The sequence below is a fragment of the Crinia signifera genome, chromosome 1 (assembly GCF_055691185.1).
Source record: "Crinia signifera chromosome 1, ASM5569118v1, whole genome shotgun sequence".
Classification (NCBI taxonomy): domain Eukaryota; kingdom Metazoa; phylum Chordata; class Amphibia; order Anura; family Myobatrachidae; genus Crinia; species Crinia signifera.
The window spans coordinates 118,474,652-118,497,031 of record NC_139217.1 but is presented as its reverse complement, the minus strand read 5'-3'; the positions used below and the strand labels follow the sequence as shown (position 1 = coordinate 118,497,031).

Sequence of the window (22,380 nt, the reverse complement as noted above, 5' to 3'; positions counted from 1 at the left end):
CTCCTTCAATTTGTAAGTTATGGTAATTTAACAATAATTTTGCAACTATTTCTGTTGCATGTAAATTATCTAATTAACCCTCGATTTTGCCATACACTGTACTGTATTTATTTTTAATAGCATTTATTTTCATTAAATAAATGGCATTAAAAATAATTACCGTGTATGAAATTGCTAATTGAAATTCTGATGTTCAGCATATAATTATTATTTATTAAAAGTTATTTATATAGCAAATGCACAGTCCACAGCGGAGCGCTTTACAGAGAATATTTGTCCATTCACATGAGACCCTGCCAGTAATGTCGCCATTCGGGTTTGTGTTTATCGGGATATCCTACCCAACCCATCAAATGGTGTTAACAAAAAGTAAATGATTTCATAGATTATCTTGGCAGATTCTCAGTATTGTACGGGAGTATTGTACAGTAATTTGTTTAGAGTTAGCTCCTGATTACAGATTGAATTGACCTTATCTGAATATCCAAAATCTAAAATATTCCAAATCCACATATTTATTTTAGTGTGAATGTGATACTTTTGCTTTATGATTGTTAAATGTGCACTAAGATTGTTTCAGGGCCCTACTACTTCCATGTCTGCCTGTTGTTACCCAGTTTTGTGTTTAGACTTAGATCCCATCCAGAACGCTATCTCATGTAAACATTTAAAAATATCTGAGATGCAGAATGCTTCTGGTCCCAAACTTTTCAGATATGGGAGACTCAATCTGTGCCAAAGGCACTTGATACACTGACACTCTGTTTTGCAGAATGGTCTGTTCATCACAAATTCACACTTGTGCCATACTCTAAATAAATTAATTAAATTGTATCTCAGATAGCTTCAGGGTATATTAAAATTCTATAAAATCATGATATATGCTTTATCTGTTTCTTTTCAATAAACCTTTCATTGTTTTAGAGGTTCATGCTGTATTTCTCATTTGGCGTTAGCGGCAGATAATACAATGTTCAGGCATGTGGAAGCTAAAGAATATCTTTTTTATAATACAGAAAATCATAATAGCTGCTTCAGTTGCAACCACACGCTTCTTGCAAATTACATTGTCTAGTTTCCTGTCTTCTTTCCTTTATTTTAACTTTATTCTAATGTAACAAAACACCCAAACATATAGAGTATAGCAGTTTTAGAATTATGTATACAGTAACTTGGTTGTTGTGAGTTCCCAAGTATTGAGTTGGTTAAGAGATAAGGGTACTATGTGTTATAACATGCAGAAGAGAGTGGAAGCATTCTCATGTTTCCATCCATATATGCTTCAGCAAGGGCACATGTCAGTGACAATACTCATTGTCATGTAGGATGTTGACTTGTTCTCTCCTCTCTCCCATGTGAAATAAGTCTCTATCATCTCTGAGGAGTTTAGCCAAACTCTGTGTTTAGACCTACTGCAGCTGTCCTCTGCTCCATAAATGGTGCAATGGGGCTCTATGTATGTTAGTACACAATCCATCAATCTTTTTGCCGGGAGCATTACTTCCTTCATTCTCTTGGACAGACAGTCTTTGTATTCCCTTCAATGTCTATGGTTTGTGTTCAAGATGCTGTATTGATATGGACAGGCTATTCAATTCCTGAATCATATACTGTAATTCAATGTACATTTTACTTGTTTTTTTATTTGTTCTGATTAGCTTGTTGCTGAAGCTGAATTTGCAAGGAGTCAGACTCTTAATAATGTTATGAGTTACCTGAATGCTGTATTGGTGCATAATTCTGGATCCTCTTAGCTGTCACTGTAGACAACTGGAATGCACATCTTTGCATGACCTTTCCAATTACTATGATTTTCTATGAAAACATGTACATAGGCAATTGGGGGAATTCCATTCCATTGAGTAAGTGCAAATGGAAATGCAACTAAACTAATGCCTCTAAATGCGTGCACTAACAGCATCCTGCAGTGACACTTAAGTTGGAAAAGGCCATTTAAAGCACTGGCATTATGCAAGATTAATTGCATCTCCCAACTTACTGTAAATACCGGGCAACAATGTGATCAATTGTAAAGCTCTGGTGCACTCATTTTTGGTTTTGCTGGCAGTTATTTCTACATGTTATACCAGTCTGTTGGAGATAAATATTATTGTGTATGAAAAATATTCATTTTGTTCTCAATAAAGTCCATATGACTCAACAATTTGAAACTCAAATCGCTGCATCTGGCAGAATATGTGCTTTTTAGCATCTGCTAGGGATGCTGAATTAGGTAGAAAAATCAGATTTTCTTAAATAAATGACATACACAAACATAATAAAAACGGTAATAGCTATATTTGAAAATAGATAAGTGAAAATGCAATTTAATCTCTATAAATTTGAATTAAAATATTCTAATATATTAATTTCTGAAATACTAATAAAACTAAGAAAACACCTAAAAAAATGGCAAAAACTAATCTTCTGAAATCCAAATTAGGTGTAATGTAATAAAAGATCAAGAATAGAAAATAATAAATTGTAGGCTGCATACACTTCACTTTATCATATGGACTTAATTCACCAAAATCCAATTAGCAGTCTGTACTTTATGTAATTAGCTATCAGTTTGGGATAAACTTATATAGTCAATATTTAGTAGCAGTCCTGTCCAGTATGGTGTGAGTTTGTAATCCACAGATGATATAAATGATGTTAATATCTTATGGTTAGTATGCAGGATAAAATGAAGTTCAGTCTGGCTATAATTGATACAGGTAACTGTTTAGTAAATCTCAGACTTAAAGGTGAATCTCAACTTTCCATGTCTCCCAGCTGATGGTGCTTTGTAGCCAAAGTAACAGCTATCTCAAGAGCCCACGGATCCAAACAAAAGATGTTTGTTGAAATGCTGGATAAAATCAGGATAATTTTCCTCTTAAGTGTACAAGGAATAAAACCCGCAATCTTTGAGGTAGCCGCTGAAACAAGATGGAGGCGGGGAAACATGTTAAATTTGTATTCCTTGTACACTTAAGGGTATATTCACTGTCAGGCGGAGGCGGAATATATTTAAATCAGCTCGTCTGGTGGAATATATTCCACCAGTTTGATATTCCACCTCTTCAGAATGCTTTCCTAGCGGAAAGCATCCTGGCAGAATATCAGTCAAGCATTACGCCTGACAGCACCCTGCCCGCCACTATGAGCGGGACCCAGTGAATATTAATGAGCAGGTCCCAGCTCTAGCGTTGCTGGGGATAGCACTGACAGCTGCATAAGTAATGAGCGGGGGACCTGCTTATAAATATTCACTGTGAGCCGGGCTCATCCTCCCGGGTCCCCTGTGACCTGATGCTACTCCTTCTGTAACCCGGTGCCACTCCTACCATGACATGGCTGGCTGCACTGAGGGACTGAGGAGACGGGAGACAGTCTGCATAGAGGGACTGTGCATTTCTCACAGTCTGGACTCTGAGATCCACTCTAGCAACAGCACTGTTAAGAGATGTCACAGACTTTAGCAACACTACAAGGAGTTCAAGCCCTATAGGGGTGAGGGATTGGGAGCAGGTGCTTGGAGGGGTAATGTGCATTGCAGATATAGAACATTTAGTACTTGTGTAGTTTCACTGTGCCATGCGATATCGCATGCGATTTAGTGGCGCCGTGAAACTACACAAGTACCGAACATTTATTTAATTTGATAGCACTGTAGCAAGTCAAATCCACTGTATCTATCATAGACAATATTACACTATCTTCCCATTATCTTGCTCTATTGTGTAGTAATGTCTTTATGACAGATAAGGTAGACCTCCATAGCTACCAAAATAACTACATTTTATATCTGCATTGTACCCAGCACTCCTCCAGTGAGAGTCAGCATTCCGGTGCTCAGGATACCAGCATTCAATATACTGGCACCAGCATCCTAACTGCCGTCTAAACACCTGCACCAGATCTATGAAAGGATCAGGATGCCAATGTCAGAATACCGACAGCAGGCATTCCAATCTGTAAGTAACTGTGTCTTGCTAGTGTGTGGCTGGGGAAGGGGGGCTAGGTTTAGGCTCTAGTGGGGGGACTTAGGGGTATATTCGCTGTCTGGTGGAATATATTCCGCCAGTTTGACATTCCAACTGATCAGAATGCTTTCCTAGCGGAAAGCATCCTGGCGGAATATCAGACAGGCGTACATTCCACCTGACAGCTCCCTGCCCGCCGCCTGGCACTCTGACAGCAGTAGGCTGAGCAGGAAGCCGGCTCGAAAGTGGATATTAATGAGTGGGTCCCCGCTCCAGTGCTGCTGGGGATAGCGGCTCTGACAGCAACATAAGTAATGAGCGGAGACCCACTCTGCTTCCTGTTCCCCCGGCTATGATATAGGCGGCAGCACTGACATTCAGCCTGCAGCCTCATACATGCAATACTGTAGTTCCAACAAAAAATATTCTAAATGATGCTCTGGTGCCATCTAAATCTGCCGCTGTGTATATGGCACTGGAGGGGGCATTATTTATGTGGCACTATGGAGGCATTATGTAATTGGCACTATAGGGGGCATTACGTATTTGGCATTATGGGGGGCATTTTGTGTGTAAATGGCACTACTGGGGGCATTCTGTGTGTAAATGGCATTAAAATGCCATGGACAGGGCAGGTGTGATGGGACTGAGGGGCAGGTGTGATGGGGACGGGATAAGGTCCTTAGGTCGGCACAAGAAAGGTCAACGCTCCTTAGGTTGACACTGGAAGGTCAACAGGCAGAAGGTGGACAGTGACTGAAGGTGTGCTTTGTGATGATGCAGGTGTCACCCTTGAATGTCACAGAATTGCCTGGCATTGTGAGTGTGGAACCTGACAATAGTATGCTTTCTAAACCAATTACATAAACTACATTATCTACTAGTATCTTTATAGAGAGTGTACAGGACATCAGGGATTGAAGCTTATGTTCCCCGATTCCATCTTAAATCATGTACAGTACATTAGCTATTGTAACTCTTCTGTCTTGCTTTGATCAAGGTGAGAGAAAAAGATTTTATAATGAAACACATAACTCATTGCTTGGAATCAGTACAACATGCATGCTGTGATGACATGATTCAATATCTAAAGTGTTTTTTACCCAAAATGAAATAAAATGAAATTAATAATATACAATAAAGAAAGAAGCATAATAGTCCATTAAAGGTCAGTAGAATATGTATAACATGGGGCAAGTATAGTGTAGCCAGAGATAAAGACCTGTAAACAGGTACTTTACACCCATTAAAAGCTACAGGCCCCGTTTCTGAATATGCATCACTGAGAGGTAACAATCGCGTTGCATGCGCTTATGCACCTCACCTGCATGCATAAACTGACATTGGCCAACACATGCGTCCTGATTGTTCCAGCAATGGCTGTCTGTCTGCAGTGTCAGGAAGGAAGCCTGAAAGGACTGCAAAATAGGGCCAGCTCCTGGGCATATAGGGGAGGGTCTTGGGCATGTCACTGCAAGTGCCTTGCATTCTTAGATACAGAGCTGTTAACACAGAAGCTGTGATATGATGGATACACTGTGACTAACCTCAGCAACACTACCAATCACTGCTGCTGACAGTGGACTGTGTGGAGCTACCAGCTTTGTTACTGTCCTTTGGGGTGTTAAAGTGGGCATATCATGGCTTGCATATTCTGGCTCAGCCATCTGCACTGGGCAAAGGCTTAAACTAGCTGGAGTGACTCCACAGACAAATGCGGCAGCGGCTGCCTCTGAATCAGGCCCATTGAGTTTCCTGATGCAGCTTTAATTTAGCCTACCAAAACAGCAGGACTCAGGATTTAACACACAGGTTTTCATAATAAAATCTGCACTTCACTAATTTGAATGAAATGCATTAGCGTTCCAAAGCAGAATGTAATGGAAAGTGCTTTCATGGAATAAATGCATCCATTTGCCCATATGCAGATTTGTATACATATAATAAGTTCTAGCATCCCCTATCTGTATGCTTTCTTGGATACTAAACATCCTCAGTGCATACTATAGCGCTATAGTTATGCCTGGAAACATTGCATGTCACTTTAGAGCGGGGATTCTGCATTTATAAATGAGCCTGGTCCATATTGTAAGGTAACTACCAGTAAGAGAACACATAATTTTTAACATAAGATTATTGAAGATCCCCCCTCATCACTCCACTTCACGCAGTGCACATCACAGTGCATGCCTTGTTTCCAGTCTTAGGAGATCCTCCATAATCTAGAACAGGCATGTCCAACGTTGGCCCTCTAGATGTTGTGAAACTACACATCCCAGCATGCTTTGCAATAGTTTTAGCATTCTCTAAAAGCAAAACTGTGGCAAAGCATGCTGGGATGTGTAGTTTCACAACATCTGGAGGGCCAACGTTGGACATGCCTGATCTAGAACAACACCTACATGATCGGAGAGAGAGAGAGAGAGAGAGAGAGAGAGAGAGAGAGAGAGAGAGCGAGAAGAGGGACCACAAAAGATCTAAGCAAAATTCACATAAAGATGTAAGCCTTCTACCACTTTTGATGCATCTTTAGATTAAGTACAACTTTATTATCATGAGGGAAAATAGAACTATTCTCATCATGTGCCACTATTTTTGTGTTTAATTCAATAGGAAAAATTCATCACACCATCCAAGTGTATCTTTCAAATCTCCTTGCAGAAGGACAATGGCCATATGGACCATTTCCACCCTTCATAATATAATTTTGATGATGATTAGTCTTGGTTAGACTAGTACCAATATGTGAATTGGCTCTACAGGCAAGAAAAATATACTCAAATTGTATTTTTCATACAACTGTAACAGTGTAATATCTCAGACAAATCTTAGCCTTACTAACTGCATTATTCAGGTACCCAGAAAAGCAGAATAAATGAAGAAAATGCTTAGCAATGGATAAATTCAGAACATATTTGGGATGTAGAGTAAACAACTCTCAATAAAAATATGCCATATTGGATATTAAAATAAATCAATCATACAGGATATATAGTGAAGTTCTCTAACATGAGCTTACTCATCATAAATCTATATTAATGGAGCAAATTAAAATCACAGGATAAGTATCCCTTCTTGGCCTTTGCTGAGATGATAGAGGAGGTAAATATCACAATATTGTCATCTGTGCTTGCATTATAATTTTTAAATCTAACATTAATATAATTGCCATATGTGACTGAAAACATTATAATAGTGTTTCGTATTTAAGTATTTTGGCAGTGAAGTTCCCCCATACAGTACACTGAACAGTACAGTTCACCTAATGTTACATTCACCTGTATTTGTCTGTAACTTACATTATTTAAGTATACAATAGATGTATTTAATGTATACAATACAACATGATTATTTAATACAATATGTACTGTACTCAGGGCCGGCGCCACCACTAGGCAAATCCCCCCCCCCCCCCGTGCCGCCCGGGTACCTGTCCTGCGGCGCTGTGTATTTAAAGCTGGCGGCGGAGGCAGCGGGGGTCCCTGCAGTCCATTAGAAATAACGAGCGCTATCCGCCGGGCTATGCGGAAGCGCTTCTGTTGTGAAAACACTGGCAGCACGGCGCACGCTGATCTCAGCCAATCAGCGTGCTGCCAGTGTTTTCACAACAGAAGCGCTTCCGCATAGCCCGGCGGATAGCGCTTGTTATTTCTAATGGACTGCAGGGACCCCCGCTGCCTCCGCCGCCAGCTTTACATACACAGCGCCGCAGGACAGGTACCCCCCTCCCCCGGACAGCGCCGCAGGACAGCCCCCCCCTCCCCCGGCACCGGGGCGCCCCCACCCCGACTCGCCTGGGGCGCTCCGGTGCCTTGCACCGGCCCTGACTGTACTCATTTCTGATTAAAATGATAATTCTAGGATGGCTTCTGTCAGGTGTAAAAGAGAAGCAGGAATGTATCAGATGATTTCACAGAGATCCTTGAAAAAGACCGGAGCAACGCGTCGGACCGTCACCTGCTGGACGCCACTGATGGAGCTGTTTTACCAAGACATCCACAGCCTTATTCACAGTTCCCGGGACTTTCAATTTAGCGCTTTAGTTCTCCTTTGATTCCAACGGAAAGGTCATATTGCTATATGATTGTCCTTTTCCCGGGTTTAGTCCATGGTGGGTTGTCTCCTGCGGTCTCCATGGCGTCCCTCGCTGCTTCCACGCCTATTTCCCCGCTGCCATGATACCTTGGTCAGCTGAGTTTTGCTCCAATGTGCTAGCCGCTGACCCTGACCTGTGCACTCGATCACATGCTCAAGGTGTGACAGGTACTTCCCAGGTTAAATGACGCTGCGACTTGCAGCCGAGTGCCGGATGACGCTCCAACAGTGGGGATCCTGACAGTCAGTATCCAGATGTCAGGATCCCAACTGCCGGTGCTCCGACAAGGGTGATCCTGACTCACAGGGGCTATTCTCCCTTGTGGGGGTCCACGACCCCCATAGAGGGAGAATAGAACCAGTGGTGAGCATAGCCAGCCACCGGGCCCACGGTGTGGAGAAGGCAGCGAGCCCGCAAGGGGCTTCTTTACGCTCGCCCCCTGTCAGAGCACCGGGACTCGGGATACTGACTGTCGGTATCCCCACTGTCGGAGCCCCATACCACACCCTTGCAGCCAATCACAGATACTCAGGGGGGATATGTCAGGCCTCCAGCACTATTGAACAACTTGTCTGTTCCCTGTGATACCCTCCAGAGTCAGTGTCTAAGGCTCCCAGGCTATTTCACCCAGTGATACCTGTGCACCTGTGCTAGCAAACCTCCTCGTTATCTCCACCTGCCAGACACTCTGCTGTGTGTTCCAAGTCTCTGCTAGCAGGCATCACCATCGGCTCCTAAGATGCATCACCATTGGCTCCTTAGCTGCATTATCAGCGACTCCTAAGTCGCATCACCATCGGCTCCCAGGCCGCATCACCATCGGTTTCCAAGTCGCATCTCCAGTGCTCACAGGTTTTCAGGCCTAATACCCTCTTCGGTTCCAAGATCGACACCAGTACACTGACACATATCTTCATTCACAAGTCATCCAGTATACCTCTCCCAAGTATCCAGTATCCCCAGCATCCCAGCTCATTGGTAGCAGTACACAGAGAACCAAGGCAGGGGGGCGCGACCTACACGTTGGGCGCAGTGAAGACCAAAGCCCCTTGCGCGGTTCCCTGGTGAAGACCACTGGCGGGTTAGACTCCGCACCACTGTTCCTGGTTACAGTCAACACTCCGCTGCTTCCTTGTGATACTGTAATCTCAACTTGCTGCATGTCATTCCGCTTCCTAAAGCCACCTAGTTTAGAGTATCCAGCGCCCTCCACTGGCCCACCAAGGTCACAGCTGGGAACACAGAACTCAGCAGCATTATAAGGAATAAGGGAAACATTCCATGGAACAGTTTGGGAAAACACTGCTCTGCCCAACATACTGTATGTTATGGGAATAATTAAGCGCTTGAAATATGTATTTAAGGTGAGAAATTATATATAAATTAGGGATAAAAATGAAAAATAAAAATAACAATAACCATGTAGCATGCCGTTTTTAACCAAAATAAAAACATGTAAATTTGACAGTTTTAATGTTTACAACTCCTTTTGGAGTTTTTTGGGAAGTGCCGTTAGCAATGATGTTGGTAATTAGATTCTCCATTTCTCTGAAGTTACAGCGCAAGGTAATGTTCAGGCAGTTCGTTGTTACTATCTGTCCCTAACTGTTACCTTACTGTTACCACAGCTGTGCAAATCTGCGAGTAAACTGCGAGAATATTGCCATCCCCCATGCTGTCCACACGCAATTTACAAGCCATCGGATGATTTTCCCAGTCTGTGCAAATCAGATCTGTTCTTTCCGTGGACGGAGAAGGGAAACAGCGATAAGGTAACAGTTAGGGACAGATAGTAACAACGAACTGCCTGAACATTACCTTGCGCTGTAACTTCAGAGAAACGGAGAATCTAATTACCAACATCATTGCTAACGGCACTTCCCAAAAAACTCCAAAAGGAGTTGTAAACATTAAAACTGTCAAATTTACATGTTTTTATTTTGGTTAAAAACGGCATGCTACATGGTTATTATTATTTTTATTTTTCATTTTTATCCCTAATTTATATATAATTTCTCACCTTAAATACATATTTCAAGCGCTTAATTATTCCCATATTGTACCAGAAATTATCCAATTGAGCAGCTATTAAGCGCAGTATATACTCTTTTTTTTTCCCCATACCAACATACTGTATGTGTATGTCCCTCTTTGGCATGCCAGACACTCATTTTATTAACAACTGTACAGGTCGTACCATTACAAAGTAGCATTCCTTGTGGTTACAATTCTTATTTACAATTAATACATTTCCTTCCAGACAAGGTCAGTTTTAAGGAAATAGTCATATTCTGCTGATGATCACTTCATGAAATTGTACTCAATAAATCAGTGTTTGACTTTACCATTAATAGATTCTTTGACTTTTCATAGAATTTACTGCATATTACTTCCACTGCCATTTGTATGAACAGAAAAACAGTTTTTTTTTTCAACTCAAGAGTTTTTTTTATCAAGGACAGCTATTTGTAGTCTTATTAATCCTACCTTTAATGTATGTGTATGTATTAGGAGGATTTGAATAATGCTCGGGTTTACATTTTAATCAAAAAAATTAAACTGGTCAAATAAAAGTGTGAACAATCAAATTTTTTTATGTTTCTTCATATTTTGTAATTAGTAAACAATCATTACACTCCTATAAAACGATCAGAATTTTTTTTATACAATGTCCCTTTGGGAGATGCTTAAATGATTACTGCAATGTGGCTTACCCCCTCTCTCACTACTTTACATGCCTGGCAGCTCTTATGGTCAAATCTCACAGTCCCATAGACAGACAAGCTGGAAGAGCATGTGTCCTAGGTTATCAATGCTGCACATTCCGAGTCATAAACCTGGAATGTTCAGTCTACTCTATTTTCTTTCTGCTCCAGCTCTGTGTCATTTTCTCCCCAATTAGATTATGTTTCTCATCTGCTCAACCAGTGTACCCAATTCTATGATACTGACTTGCAGTTATAATTCATACCCACGATCCATAAAGATTGCATTGTGCAATCGTGGGAGGGATTACTCAAACTTGGGTGCATATATTCACTGCTGCAATTCATACGTACATATGTACGCATCACAACAACGATGTAGTCTCCTGTGATTGAAACAACAACCTGTATACACTGATCAGCCTTCTGTATGCAAGAATGGTCATGCAATTCCAACACCATTGGAGATAATGCTGTTTCTACAACAGTTGTATCATCTTTGAATTAATCCTTCATATTACAACACAGGTATTTCACATTCTAATATACAGTACATCCAATTTTCTATATTCTAATGCCTTCAACTCATTACCCTTGCTCACAGCCCTGTCCTCTCTACCAGCCAATGAGTTGGTCACCTACTCATGAAACAAAATAGAAATAACTTAGTTATCTCCTCATTATAGACCTTACATACCCCAACAACCCTCTTCCTAGTCCAGCCCAAATAATTTTTCCTTGCAACCAAGTCTGCAGTCTGTAAATGCACCGCATCAACTTACTTCACAACATACCCCCTTTACCTGTCTTCTCTCAATATCTGTGCCTCTTTTGCCTATATGCATGCTCACTTCTAAATATCTCTCTTCAGATTCCACCTTATATCAATCCATTCACTTGCCTACATCCTAAACCGAGCAGCTTTTGTACAACAGCTGTACATGTCTCCCTTTAAATCATCTCACACACTAGGGATTACACACCACATTCCATTGTGAGTACCCTCATAAATTTCACCAACAATCTAATTTCAGCAGTTTATTGGTCACTGCTCCATCCTCAAATCCCTAGAGCTCTCTATAACTGTCAACAATTTTGATCATTCTGTTGTACTGCACCCACTATTCGCAATGGACTTCTTGTCACACTTTTTTTCCTTGTTAAAAGCAAAATTGTATGTGGCTACAATGCAAACAAGTTATTATAGAAAAGCAAGCAATTATAGAAAAAGTACAAAAAATACAGAAATCACTACCCAAAGTGCAGTGTCGAAGCTGTGGCATATGGACCTCAAATTATTAACATCCACTCAGATGAGGGAACCGCTGATCAAAAGCATAGCAGGTAACCCAAGGTGTAGAAAAAGCTTTGAGAAAAAAAAATGATGGGTCATTTCGGTAATGGGAGTTCAAGGGTACTATTTGTGGCATGTTGCAGTTAAGCACACTTGCACTCTTTTTGTTTGTTGATCTGTCTGCAAGAAGCGTATACAGTACATTTGGAGACTATCTGATAAATATTTCCATTTGTCCTAAAACTTTTTATAAGGTTCATTAGGGCAGCATGGCTGGTCTAATTTTTAACATTACTGCCTCACAGCACTGAGGTCATGGGTTTAATTCCCACCATGGCCCTAACTGTGCGGAGTTTGTATATTCTCCCCGTGCTTGCGTGGATTTCCTCCGGGTACTCTGGTTTCCTCCCTCATTCCAAAAATACACTGGTAGGTTTATTGGCTCCCAACAAAATGTAATCCTAGAATGAATGTGTGTGTGCGTGTACATATGGTAAGGAATATAGATTGTAACTCCACTGTGGCAGGGACTGATGTGAATGTTTAAATATTCTCTGTAAAACGCTGCAGAAAATGTGTGCACTATATAAATAACTGGTAATAATCATAAAATAATAATTAGCCACTGGGCTATCACAACAAGATCCAGATGTTGGAATAGGTTGAATATGTTACCCGTAGTTAATGAAAAATGGATTCTATTTGTTCAAAAAGTGCACAACATTAAAAATCTACTGTTAGCAACAGATCAACTCAATCATCGTTCTAAACGCGGATGTGGACCCAAAGATATTATTCCAAACACCGGTCAACCCTTTTATCCTCATTACTGAAGTGAGTATGCTGCAGCCAATGTATTGGCTTGACTGAGTTCTTCCAAAATGTGCTATGACCTGTCAGAAACAAAAGAATCTGGTCATGCATGTTATTTATAAATGTTTTAAAAGTGAGCAATATGGAAAACTGAAGGTAATTAAATATTGGCAAACAAGTCAAACATAGTGGAAATAAAGACAGTCCTAGATGAATAGTATTCCAAGACGTGTCTTTTCTTCCTTTCTTCAATTTTTCTCCTTTCTTTTCGCTCCACCTCTCTCCGTATCGGGAGTATAAAAGAGAAGCAAAAAAGAGAGATATAGTGTAGTATGTTCTGGAACTAGTGGTAATTTATTTGGTAACCACCACCCTAAAAATAGAAGTGGGGAGTATATATATGTAGAAGTCCAGAAGGGTAGCGTACCCTACTCACACCAAGAAAAGGATGTGCTCCTCACGTAAAGGTTTCTTTTCAAGCCTAGAGGTAGGGCCCTTTCCTCCCCAAGGTCAGACTGAGTCTCCACCCAGTGCGAGATAGACAAAATATAAGACTGGGGACGTACCCCACTTACACAATACAGTGCAGCTTCAATCCTATCTCGGTTTCTTTTATGTGGTCTCCTTCTGATTCAGAACTCCTTTTCTTATATCAATAGTTATATATCAGAAAGAAGAAGGTAAAGATGCCAGTATAATACAGGTAACAAATTTATTTGAAAGAACAATTAAAATGTGGGTCACAACGGGCCAGTACCAACTGCACAATACAGATGAAAAAGATAAACACTTAACTTTGTTTAAGTGTTTATCTTTTTCATCTGTATTGTGCAGTTGGTACTGGCCCGTTGTGACCCACATTTTAATTGTTCTTTCAAATAAATTTGTTACCTGTATTATACCGGCATCTTTACCTTCTTCTTTCTGATATATAACTATTGATATAAGAAAAGGAGTTCTGAATCAGAAGGAGACCACATAAAAGAAACCGAGATAGGATTGAAGCTGCACTGTATTGTGTAAGTGGGGTACGTCCCCAGTCTTATATTTTGTCTATCTCGCACTGGGTGGAGACTCAGTCTGACCTTGGGGAGGAAAGGGCCCTACCTCTAGGCTTGAAAAGAAACCTTTACGTGAGGAGCACATCCTTTTCTTGGTGTGAGTAGGGTACGCTACCCTTCTGGACTTCTACATATATATACTCCCCACTTCTATTTTTAGGGTGGTGGTTACCAAATAAATTACCACTAGTTCCAGAACATACTACACTATATCTCTCTTTTTTGCTTCTCTTTTATACTCCCGATACGGAGAGAGGTGGAGCGAAAAGAAAGGAGAAAAATTGAAGAAAGGAAGAAAAGACACGTCTTGGAATACTATTCATCTAGGACTGTCTTTATTTCCATTAGTTTGTGAGCGCGGTGTGCGACAGGGGAAAATCTTTCTGTATATCCCGTGTCTTTATTGAAGGTTGGGTGACCTTCATTTCCCTGTACTTACTGCTGCTCTGTGTGCGCCAATAGGGTACTGTAATTCTCTGTTAAGTCAAACATAGTGTGTAAACCCCATGAAAGGGTCAGCGCAGTGATAAAATTACATTGCTACAATATATGCTTTCATGGTCTCTAGATTATTGGTAAGGGCTGAAGAAGTCTAATTGGGGTTGAATTAGTTATTTTGGTTCTGGAAAAAAAACTCAGAAACATATTGGTGAGTTTTAACCACTACTAACACCTAAGTTGTACAGCTTTAGGAACACCCTGATGTCCAGCTATCCTGGAACGGCATTAGTATAGAACAGCTTTTTTGTCAAAGCAAGGCATATGTGATGAAGTAGATTGAAATTCTAGATCTGGATATTGTAATTAAATTCTGGATAGACAGTACGTCATTTTTGTAGCTGCCACTATCCTTCTTCGTACATGACTGTATCTGCTGGAAAAATTTGGTACAGCTGTGTGATAAGTAATCGGCATTACCATTATGAGAAACAGGCCTATACATGTCACCTACCATTCTCCCGGGTTTATGCACACAAAATTACAAACCTCACTCAATTAATATCAACTTGGACAGAATGCAGTCCCCTAAAAAATTCTCAGATAATAATTAGATTTAATACTCTATGGTCCACACGTGGATGCAGATCTTCATCATTTGGCTCACACACAAAAAATGAGTGATCCAGCTTGACAAGCAGAAATACATACTTCCAAAAACACATACTGTAGATTATTATCAATGTAGTCCTTTAGGGTAGTGATTTCTTGTTCCAAAAAGCAGTTGAAGAGCACCCAAGTTAATGAAAGTATTAGACCTGTAGGATAATTAGTCTGTAGGATAATTATATCAATGAACCATGTGGAGCAAGTGTTTCTTCTATTTATTTTTTTTATCACAGGCAACCGAAACATTGCAAAAGCATCTAGGAATTGCATTGTTATTTACAGAACAGAAACTGTAGGAGATTTCTGAGTTTTTAAGTAAATCCAACAAATACTAGGGCAATATTTGGTAAAATGAATATCCATAATCATGAGGACTTTAGGAGATTAAAGACAGCCATGATGTGAATTCTGTGGCTCGTTGCAATCACCCCAGGTTCTATTCTCCCTCTATGGAGGTCATGGACCCCCATGAGGTAAAATAGCCCCTGTAGGTTGGATCCCAACTGTTTGGCATTTGAACAGTCGGGATTCTGATGTCGGTATTATGAGTATCGAAATCCTGACTGGCGGCCATCATCTGGCACTCAGAAATGTGCAGCATGAATTAGGTAATTGTAACATAGATGTAGACATAAAAGTTTTCTGCTAGAACATGTTTCCAGGTGACACGTGAAAATAGCATTTTTGCTTTCTTATGCAAACCTTTTCTTGATCTGAATATTGTATCCTTATGCCTGTCTAGTTTGGTTCAGAAAGATAGCTGTGTGCTCCCTAGGGTGCACGGACAGGGGCTACCACGGGTGCTAAGCCAAGAGCTGCCACTTAAAGAGGGGTAGTCGGCCCCAAAAAAATCCAAACAAACAAGAAAAAGAAGTGGCGCTGGTTTTGATGAAATAATCGTACAAATATTTAATAACAATTTAAAATAAGATATCATCAAACAATTGTATACAATAATAAAAAAGGTGGGTCAATAGCTGGACCGGAGGCTGAGTAGAATGGACTCAAATAAGATGGAAAATGGGTAATAGCTGTAGTGATCGGGGGGGGGGGGGGGGAGAGGGTGTTGCCCAATAGTTACCACTGTGGGTGATTGTGATCCAGTCCCAAAAGCAGAATTCCAATGGTCCTCAGGATGATGCGACTGTGGGGGCCACAGTAGGTTGGAGGCCCGGTAGATGTTATAGGGCTTAAAACTGTTTAGGCCACAGTATCTCACGTCGCTTAGAGGCTCCAATAGGGGGGTTAGGATCAGATGGCAGGTGTCCTCAAGGTTGGAAATTTTTAAGACCAACTGGTCAAGATCTCAGTCTGTTGTGACCAACCGTGATTCCTGCTTGGAAATGTATCCATACAGTGTCAGCAACAATAAGCCGCTGGTGCGGGATGGTATAGGGGCAATTGTCTCCCAAAGCTTGAAAATGGGCACCCAGTGTGCTGAAGAGTCCGGTAGATAGGGTCCAAATGTATTCAGCTAATCCTGGTCCAGGTTAGAGCCTGACGCGTTTCGCTGCTTAGGGCAGTGCAGCTTTGTCAAAGGTAGGAGTTTAGAGTATGTCTAGTTTGGTTCAGAGTCATAACTCATAAAATTATTTAATATTGGGTTGACCAGAAAAAGTTGCTTTTGCTATGATTTGGTGGAAGGTTGCCACAATCACATTTCCAAGGTAGTTTAAATATACAGTAGATTCAGTATTCAGAGAAACCGATGTATTAAAAGCTACTGTATGGTGGATAGCATTAATTAATTATAGAAATTAATAAAGATTGTGTAACTTGCAGCTCAGCCATGGGGGTCTGTGTAATAGACATCCAGTATTGATAAGTTTGAATTGATGGAACCAATGCAAGTTTTATGAGTGCAGTCATGACCGAAGTGGTATCAAATGAATAGCCTGATTATTCTGTCACAGAGCTGCACTGAAATGCAGAGCAGAGGCACTGGATTTTTATAGAGTCCAGCCAAGGATTCCAATTGCTGAGAAGTTCCAGGTCCAAAATTGGTACCACGGCCACAGTGGTTGTCTAAATGACTGAACTTGGCAAGCAAATGACCAAGGATATTGATACTGAGCTGGAGTCCCTCAGCTTTCAGCAAAAGGCATATTCAGGAAAGTAGTGTTTTGTGGTCTGAATCTAGATAGTCAGCCAGCAAAGCAAAAAAACTTGGAGCAACATTTATTAAGACCACTTGTGCATCCATATATGGCTCCAGATTTCAGGGATTGGTTGCAAGCAGAAAAGATTCAGAATGCACAATTGTGAACATTAACGTCTTCTAAATTAGATTTTCTGATAAACAGTTCATGTTGTGGCTCACTTACAGCAGCTAAATCCCTATAATAGAATACACATGATTTGTGATGAAGTGCTGCTGAGACCAACTGCGTTTTGCTTGGGATGGTGTGACACTAGGCATATCCCATCTCACATTGGAATTCTGTGTCCAACCTATGTCAATGTTAATGATTTATTTTAATAATAATAATTTTTAATGTGATACAGGTTGAGTATCCCTTATCCAAAATGCTCGGGACCAGGAGAATTTTGGATAACGGATTATTCCGTATTTCGGAATATTTTAATATTTCAATGATGTATTTTGAAGAATCTTGTATGTATGCTGTATAAACACATAATATACACACAAATATATTTTATAACCACATAAAATACACACAAATATATTTTAATTGTTCAAAAAACAAGGTTTCAAAACGTGAAACAAAATGTGTGTACTATCTCAGCACTGAATTTGAATGCCAAGCAATCATTGCCTTGCACATATATAGTGCCAGTTACATATCATGTCCCCAGTGATGCTGTTACAAATGTCCCCAGTGAGTTTTTAGCAAAAAAAAATTTTTTTTTCACTTTCTGGAATGTCCGTATTTCGGAATAATTCGGATAACGGATATTCGGATACGGGATACTCAACCTGTATTAATAAATATTATCCATTTGAGATTTAAATTGTGGCAATTGTGCTCTCTCTTCCTTTGTGACTATTTGTGATATTCCATCTCAGGTCTAAACAAATCATTACCTCCTTAGCAAACATTTTTTTGTATGATATCACTTTTATTTCAACTACAGTACAGTACTTGCACATTTAGGGAGAGCTCTTGTAAGGCCCATCATACACACTAGAAGATTATCTTTCTAATTTGGCTGGTTGGGATAAAAACCTAGACATTTTTGGGAACAAATTACAATCAACCAAATATCCTTCTATACTTTTCCTCTGATATTTAGCAGTGATAGTTGGGATTTGGATTCTGCTATAGATTATTATTAGTATTAGTATTATTATTATTAATAACTGTTGATCACTGAGAAATTCAGAATGGTCAATTCATTCTCATATTGATATATATATATATATATGTATATCATCATCATTATTATCATCATCATCATCGGAAAGGACAGCTAGCTGCACAATGGACATTTACGATTAAAGCATTGTGACTTTCCATAAATTGGATGAGTACACCTGCAGGAACTGCCAAAATATCCACATCACAATTCTAAAGTGGTGATTTAATGCAATGTTGCCTGTTTGGAAGGTCATAGATGAAGAACTAGTCAAAATACTACTGGTGTTGTATTATCAGTTATGGTTCCTCACACTACTGTACATCAATAGTAAATTATCTAGACTGGCAATAACATTGCTATACTACTGTTTCATGACCATCATACACCAGCTATAAGATTATTCACGGTGTCTAATTGTAATTTAGGATGTGCTTTGTTTTAACCACTGTTAAGGCTTGACATATGCAAAATTCTGACTAATGCTTTTCATATGATTTGGTAAAGATAATTTATTTTTAAATCAACATGGTCTATAGCCAGACCATTTTAAGGGTGCAATTTTCATTTTTTCCTTTATTCTCTGTAAAGTAACTGGCAGTCAATACAATGAACCCTTTGAGGTCCGCACCAAAAAGGCCTATATCTCAAAAACTGTGGTGTCTCATTAAAAAAAACTATTGATTGTTGTTGGTTGTTGTTAATTTTTTCCTTTACTTTTTTTGTGCTGCGGACCTCAAAGAGTTAATATGGATATTATGACTTAGCAATGATAAGTGCTTAAATTAAAAAAGTTAGACAGAAAGACTAGTAAATAGCACCACAACATTTGCATCTTGTAATAGTAAAACAACTGCAATCAAAACATGAATCAATTGGTTAATATCAAAATTATAGCATATATAATGCTAATGCAGGTTGCATAGTACAGATAATTGAATTTAGGTACTTAAATTGTAACGCAACAAAAAAAAAGTTTAAGAAAGGTAACACTGTTAAAGGTAACAGAATAGTCAACCTCATTGCTCGAAAAAGAGATTTTTTTTTATTGTGTTCTACAATGCGTTCATCAAAAGTTTACTGTATCCTGACAGTTTACTGTGTAACAAAAGTGTTTAAAAGAATTCATTATATCAACTGAATGTAGGTAGAATTAAATTGACAATGGCTTCGCTGCAATTTCCAACAAAAAGGGAAGAAGCAAGCTCTCCACACCAAATGCTTTTTCTATAGAAAAAAAACCTTTGATGCATTGTTCCTCAGCAACCTGACTACTTATCAAACATTTGTGACCTTACTGCACAACTGCATCACACTCTATATCGAATGACACATAAACCATCATTGTGGGGAGGTTGTCATTGCGGAGTACTTGCTCTAACAAAAAAATAGCATAGCAAATTAATTATATAGATACTTATTATTGTTACAATTTGCACAGGTTTTGATCACTTTTGGGATTTGCTTCATGTGTCCAAATGTGGTTTTAAAGTTCTGTGCTGATTCACCTACTGTACCCCAACAACACTGTGGAACCAGTGTGGTCCCAGGTAGTTTTAGATTGCACATCCTGTATTTCAATACATTTGTAAAGATGTACAGAACCACATTCTGCAGAGTAGCAGTGAAACAGAACCAAAACAACCTAGATTACATTTTAAGCTATGTGCAGTGAATTATGGCACAGCAACTTGGCATATTTTATTGAACACCTTTAAGGGGGAGGGGACAAATGTATAATGTTGAAGTCTGTGAGATGCCTGTATTCAGGCTTCATCATTCTGACAGCAGTTCACAGAAATTGCCCCCAAAGTTCAAAATGACAAAACTTTGTAGTACTACAAAATATATATTTTATCACATGGTGTGGTATGAGAAGTGACATTCAGAATGTTGACACTAACATGTTGACAGCCATAATGTTGGCACGGTCAAATTCATAATGTTGACATGTACTTTAATATATAGAGATATTAAGGCTAAGAAAGTAGGTTAAAAGGCAACACTACATGCACAAAAGAAAATTATGTGACACCGGAGAACTCACACAATTAGGTAGTGTACATATGTGGACTGTTATTCACCGATTACGAACACTTAATAAGAGGTATTATCTTGTATCTACTGCATTGAGTGAAATTCAACATAAATTGGAATTCGAGTGAATTGCAGCCAACAGAATTTCTGGGCTGCTATCCACATTAAAATAGCTTGAACATATTCAGAACAGAGAGCATAATGATCTATAGAGAAAATGCATATATTTTTAATAATAGATAAACCGTTTCCTGTTTAATTGACACCAATGACCTATAATGATACTTATTTGCATATAAATAAAATGCCCCCCATCAGTGATGCTCTTCACAAATGACAAACACACATATTAAATTATATGAGACGTGGCTATTAAATAACACAAATGTACCTGTAGTACAGTGTTTCCCAAATTCGGTCTCTAAGTACCCCAATATTTCATGTTTTCCAGGTCTTCATACAGAATTTCAAGTGAAATTATTAGCTCCACCTGTGGATCTTTTAAAATGTGTCATTGATACCTGTGCACTTGCCGGGTGACTTGGAAAACGTGACTTGTTGTGGGTACTTGAGGACCAACATTGGGAACCACAGTTGTAGTAAATAACCATACCACATGTATTAAAAGTGAGTGGGGGAACATAGAACTTGGACTTTCTCAAATTGGTCTTTGCTAGTTGCATCTCTATTGGATATAAGCATGCGCCTCCATTCCTCCCAAGTATGTACAGATGCAGGCAGCCTTATGCATTCCATCCCAGGCACACCAATCGCCGTAGTGTGCTGGGGATTCTGGCGTGCGTCTCCAACGCTTGCGCACCCCATTGCCGCTAATGGGCGTGCGAGGCTCCTAGATGCTCACGCATCCACGTGCACTGGTGCGACATCCACCAGATCGGAGCATCTGACGTGCCAGCGGCAATAATAAGGCTGGCTCCATCTGTAGTACAATGTTCTGCGTCATCAGAGGTGGCAGAGGCTGAGTGCTCTGTTTAGAGAGCAGAGCTTTATTGCATTTAAAAAAACAACTTATACATCTGCAGTTCCAGGAATGGCCTTTTACCAAGGAAACAAAGAAAATGAAGAACACAGAGTTAAATATAGTGTGTGCTGCGTCACTGTGTTTGTTACTTTGGTAAAGGTGGGCAGCAAACAATTGGTCTCCAGCTATTTGAATACATACTACACAGTGAGCTTACTGTTAACAGGAAAGTATGTTTAAATGGCTGTGGATTAAAAAGCAGGGTAACCGCGCACAACCTACCAAAGTAATTCAAGTGCTTCATTCAGCCCCCACATTATGACTCATGTTCCCTGTGTACTTGGATTTTCTTTGTGACAGAATTATTGAATGTTCTCTTATTCTCCTAAAATGTGTAGGCTGATTTTAGTGTAGGCTACCATAAAGTATAGGCAGAGGCTGATAACTGTATAATAGTCAAATACATGACAAAACTACAGGACCTTGTTACATATCCATTTTATCTATCTATCTATCTATCTATCTATCTAATGTCTCACAATTGAACACCAATGTAGTTTTCTTTCTAAAACATGTAATGGCTTCTGTATATGCAATCATAGTTTCAAGCGCAATTACTACAATGTTAGAATGTCATTTGAAACAGATTAGAATACAACAAATAATAACTGGGATAAATGTTATTAAACATATCGTCTTACCCTAAAGAATTCCTTTGTTGACCCTGAATCCAATGTCCCATATGCAATTTCTGTTTGTTTGGAAAGGTCTTCCGCACTTTCAATAGGCGACACCATCCGTTCGACGGTAAGGAAGGCAGCTAAGTTAGCCGTGTAGGATGAAATTATTATCAAGGTAAAGAACCACCACACACCTCCAACAATGCGACCAGATAGGGATCTAATAACAAGTATGAGATGCAGTTTTTAAATGAAATATATGTTGATACTTTCATAACAAGCAATTACATTTTTTTGGGTAGTAAATAAAAAAATG

The 22,380-nt window shown here is 39.6% G+C and overlaps 1 protein-coding gene across 5 annotated transcripts in view; it reads right to left on the bottom strand.

The window, feature by feature from the left end:
* GRIA2 (glutamate ionotropic receptor AMPA type subunit 2) overlaps positions 1-22,380 on the bottom strand; it is a 168,598-nt gene that overhangs the window by 6,586 nt on the left and 139,632 nt on the right. For all 5 annotated transcript variants that reach the window (XR_014470322.1, XM_083172434.1, XM_083172442.1 and 2 more), the window contains exon 12: positions 22,086-22,284. Coding sequence is in view for 4 of the 5 variants with exons in the window: in XM_083172434.1 (XP_083028560.1) it covers positions 22,086-22,284 (199 nt within the window). In the remaining variant the exon portion in view is untranslated. The remainder of the gene's footprint in view (positions 1-22,085; positions 22,285-22,380) is intronic.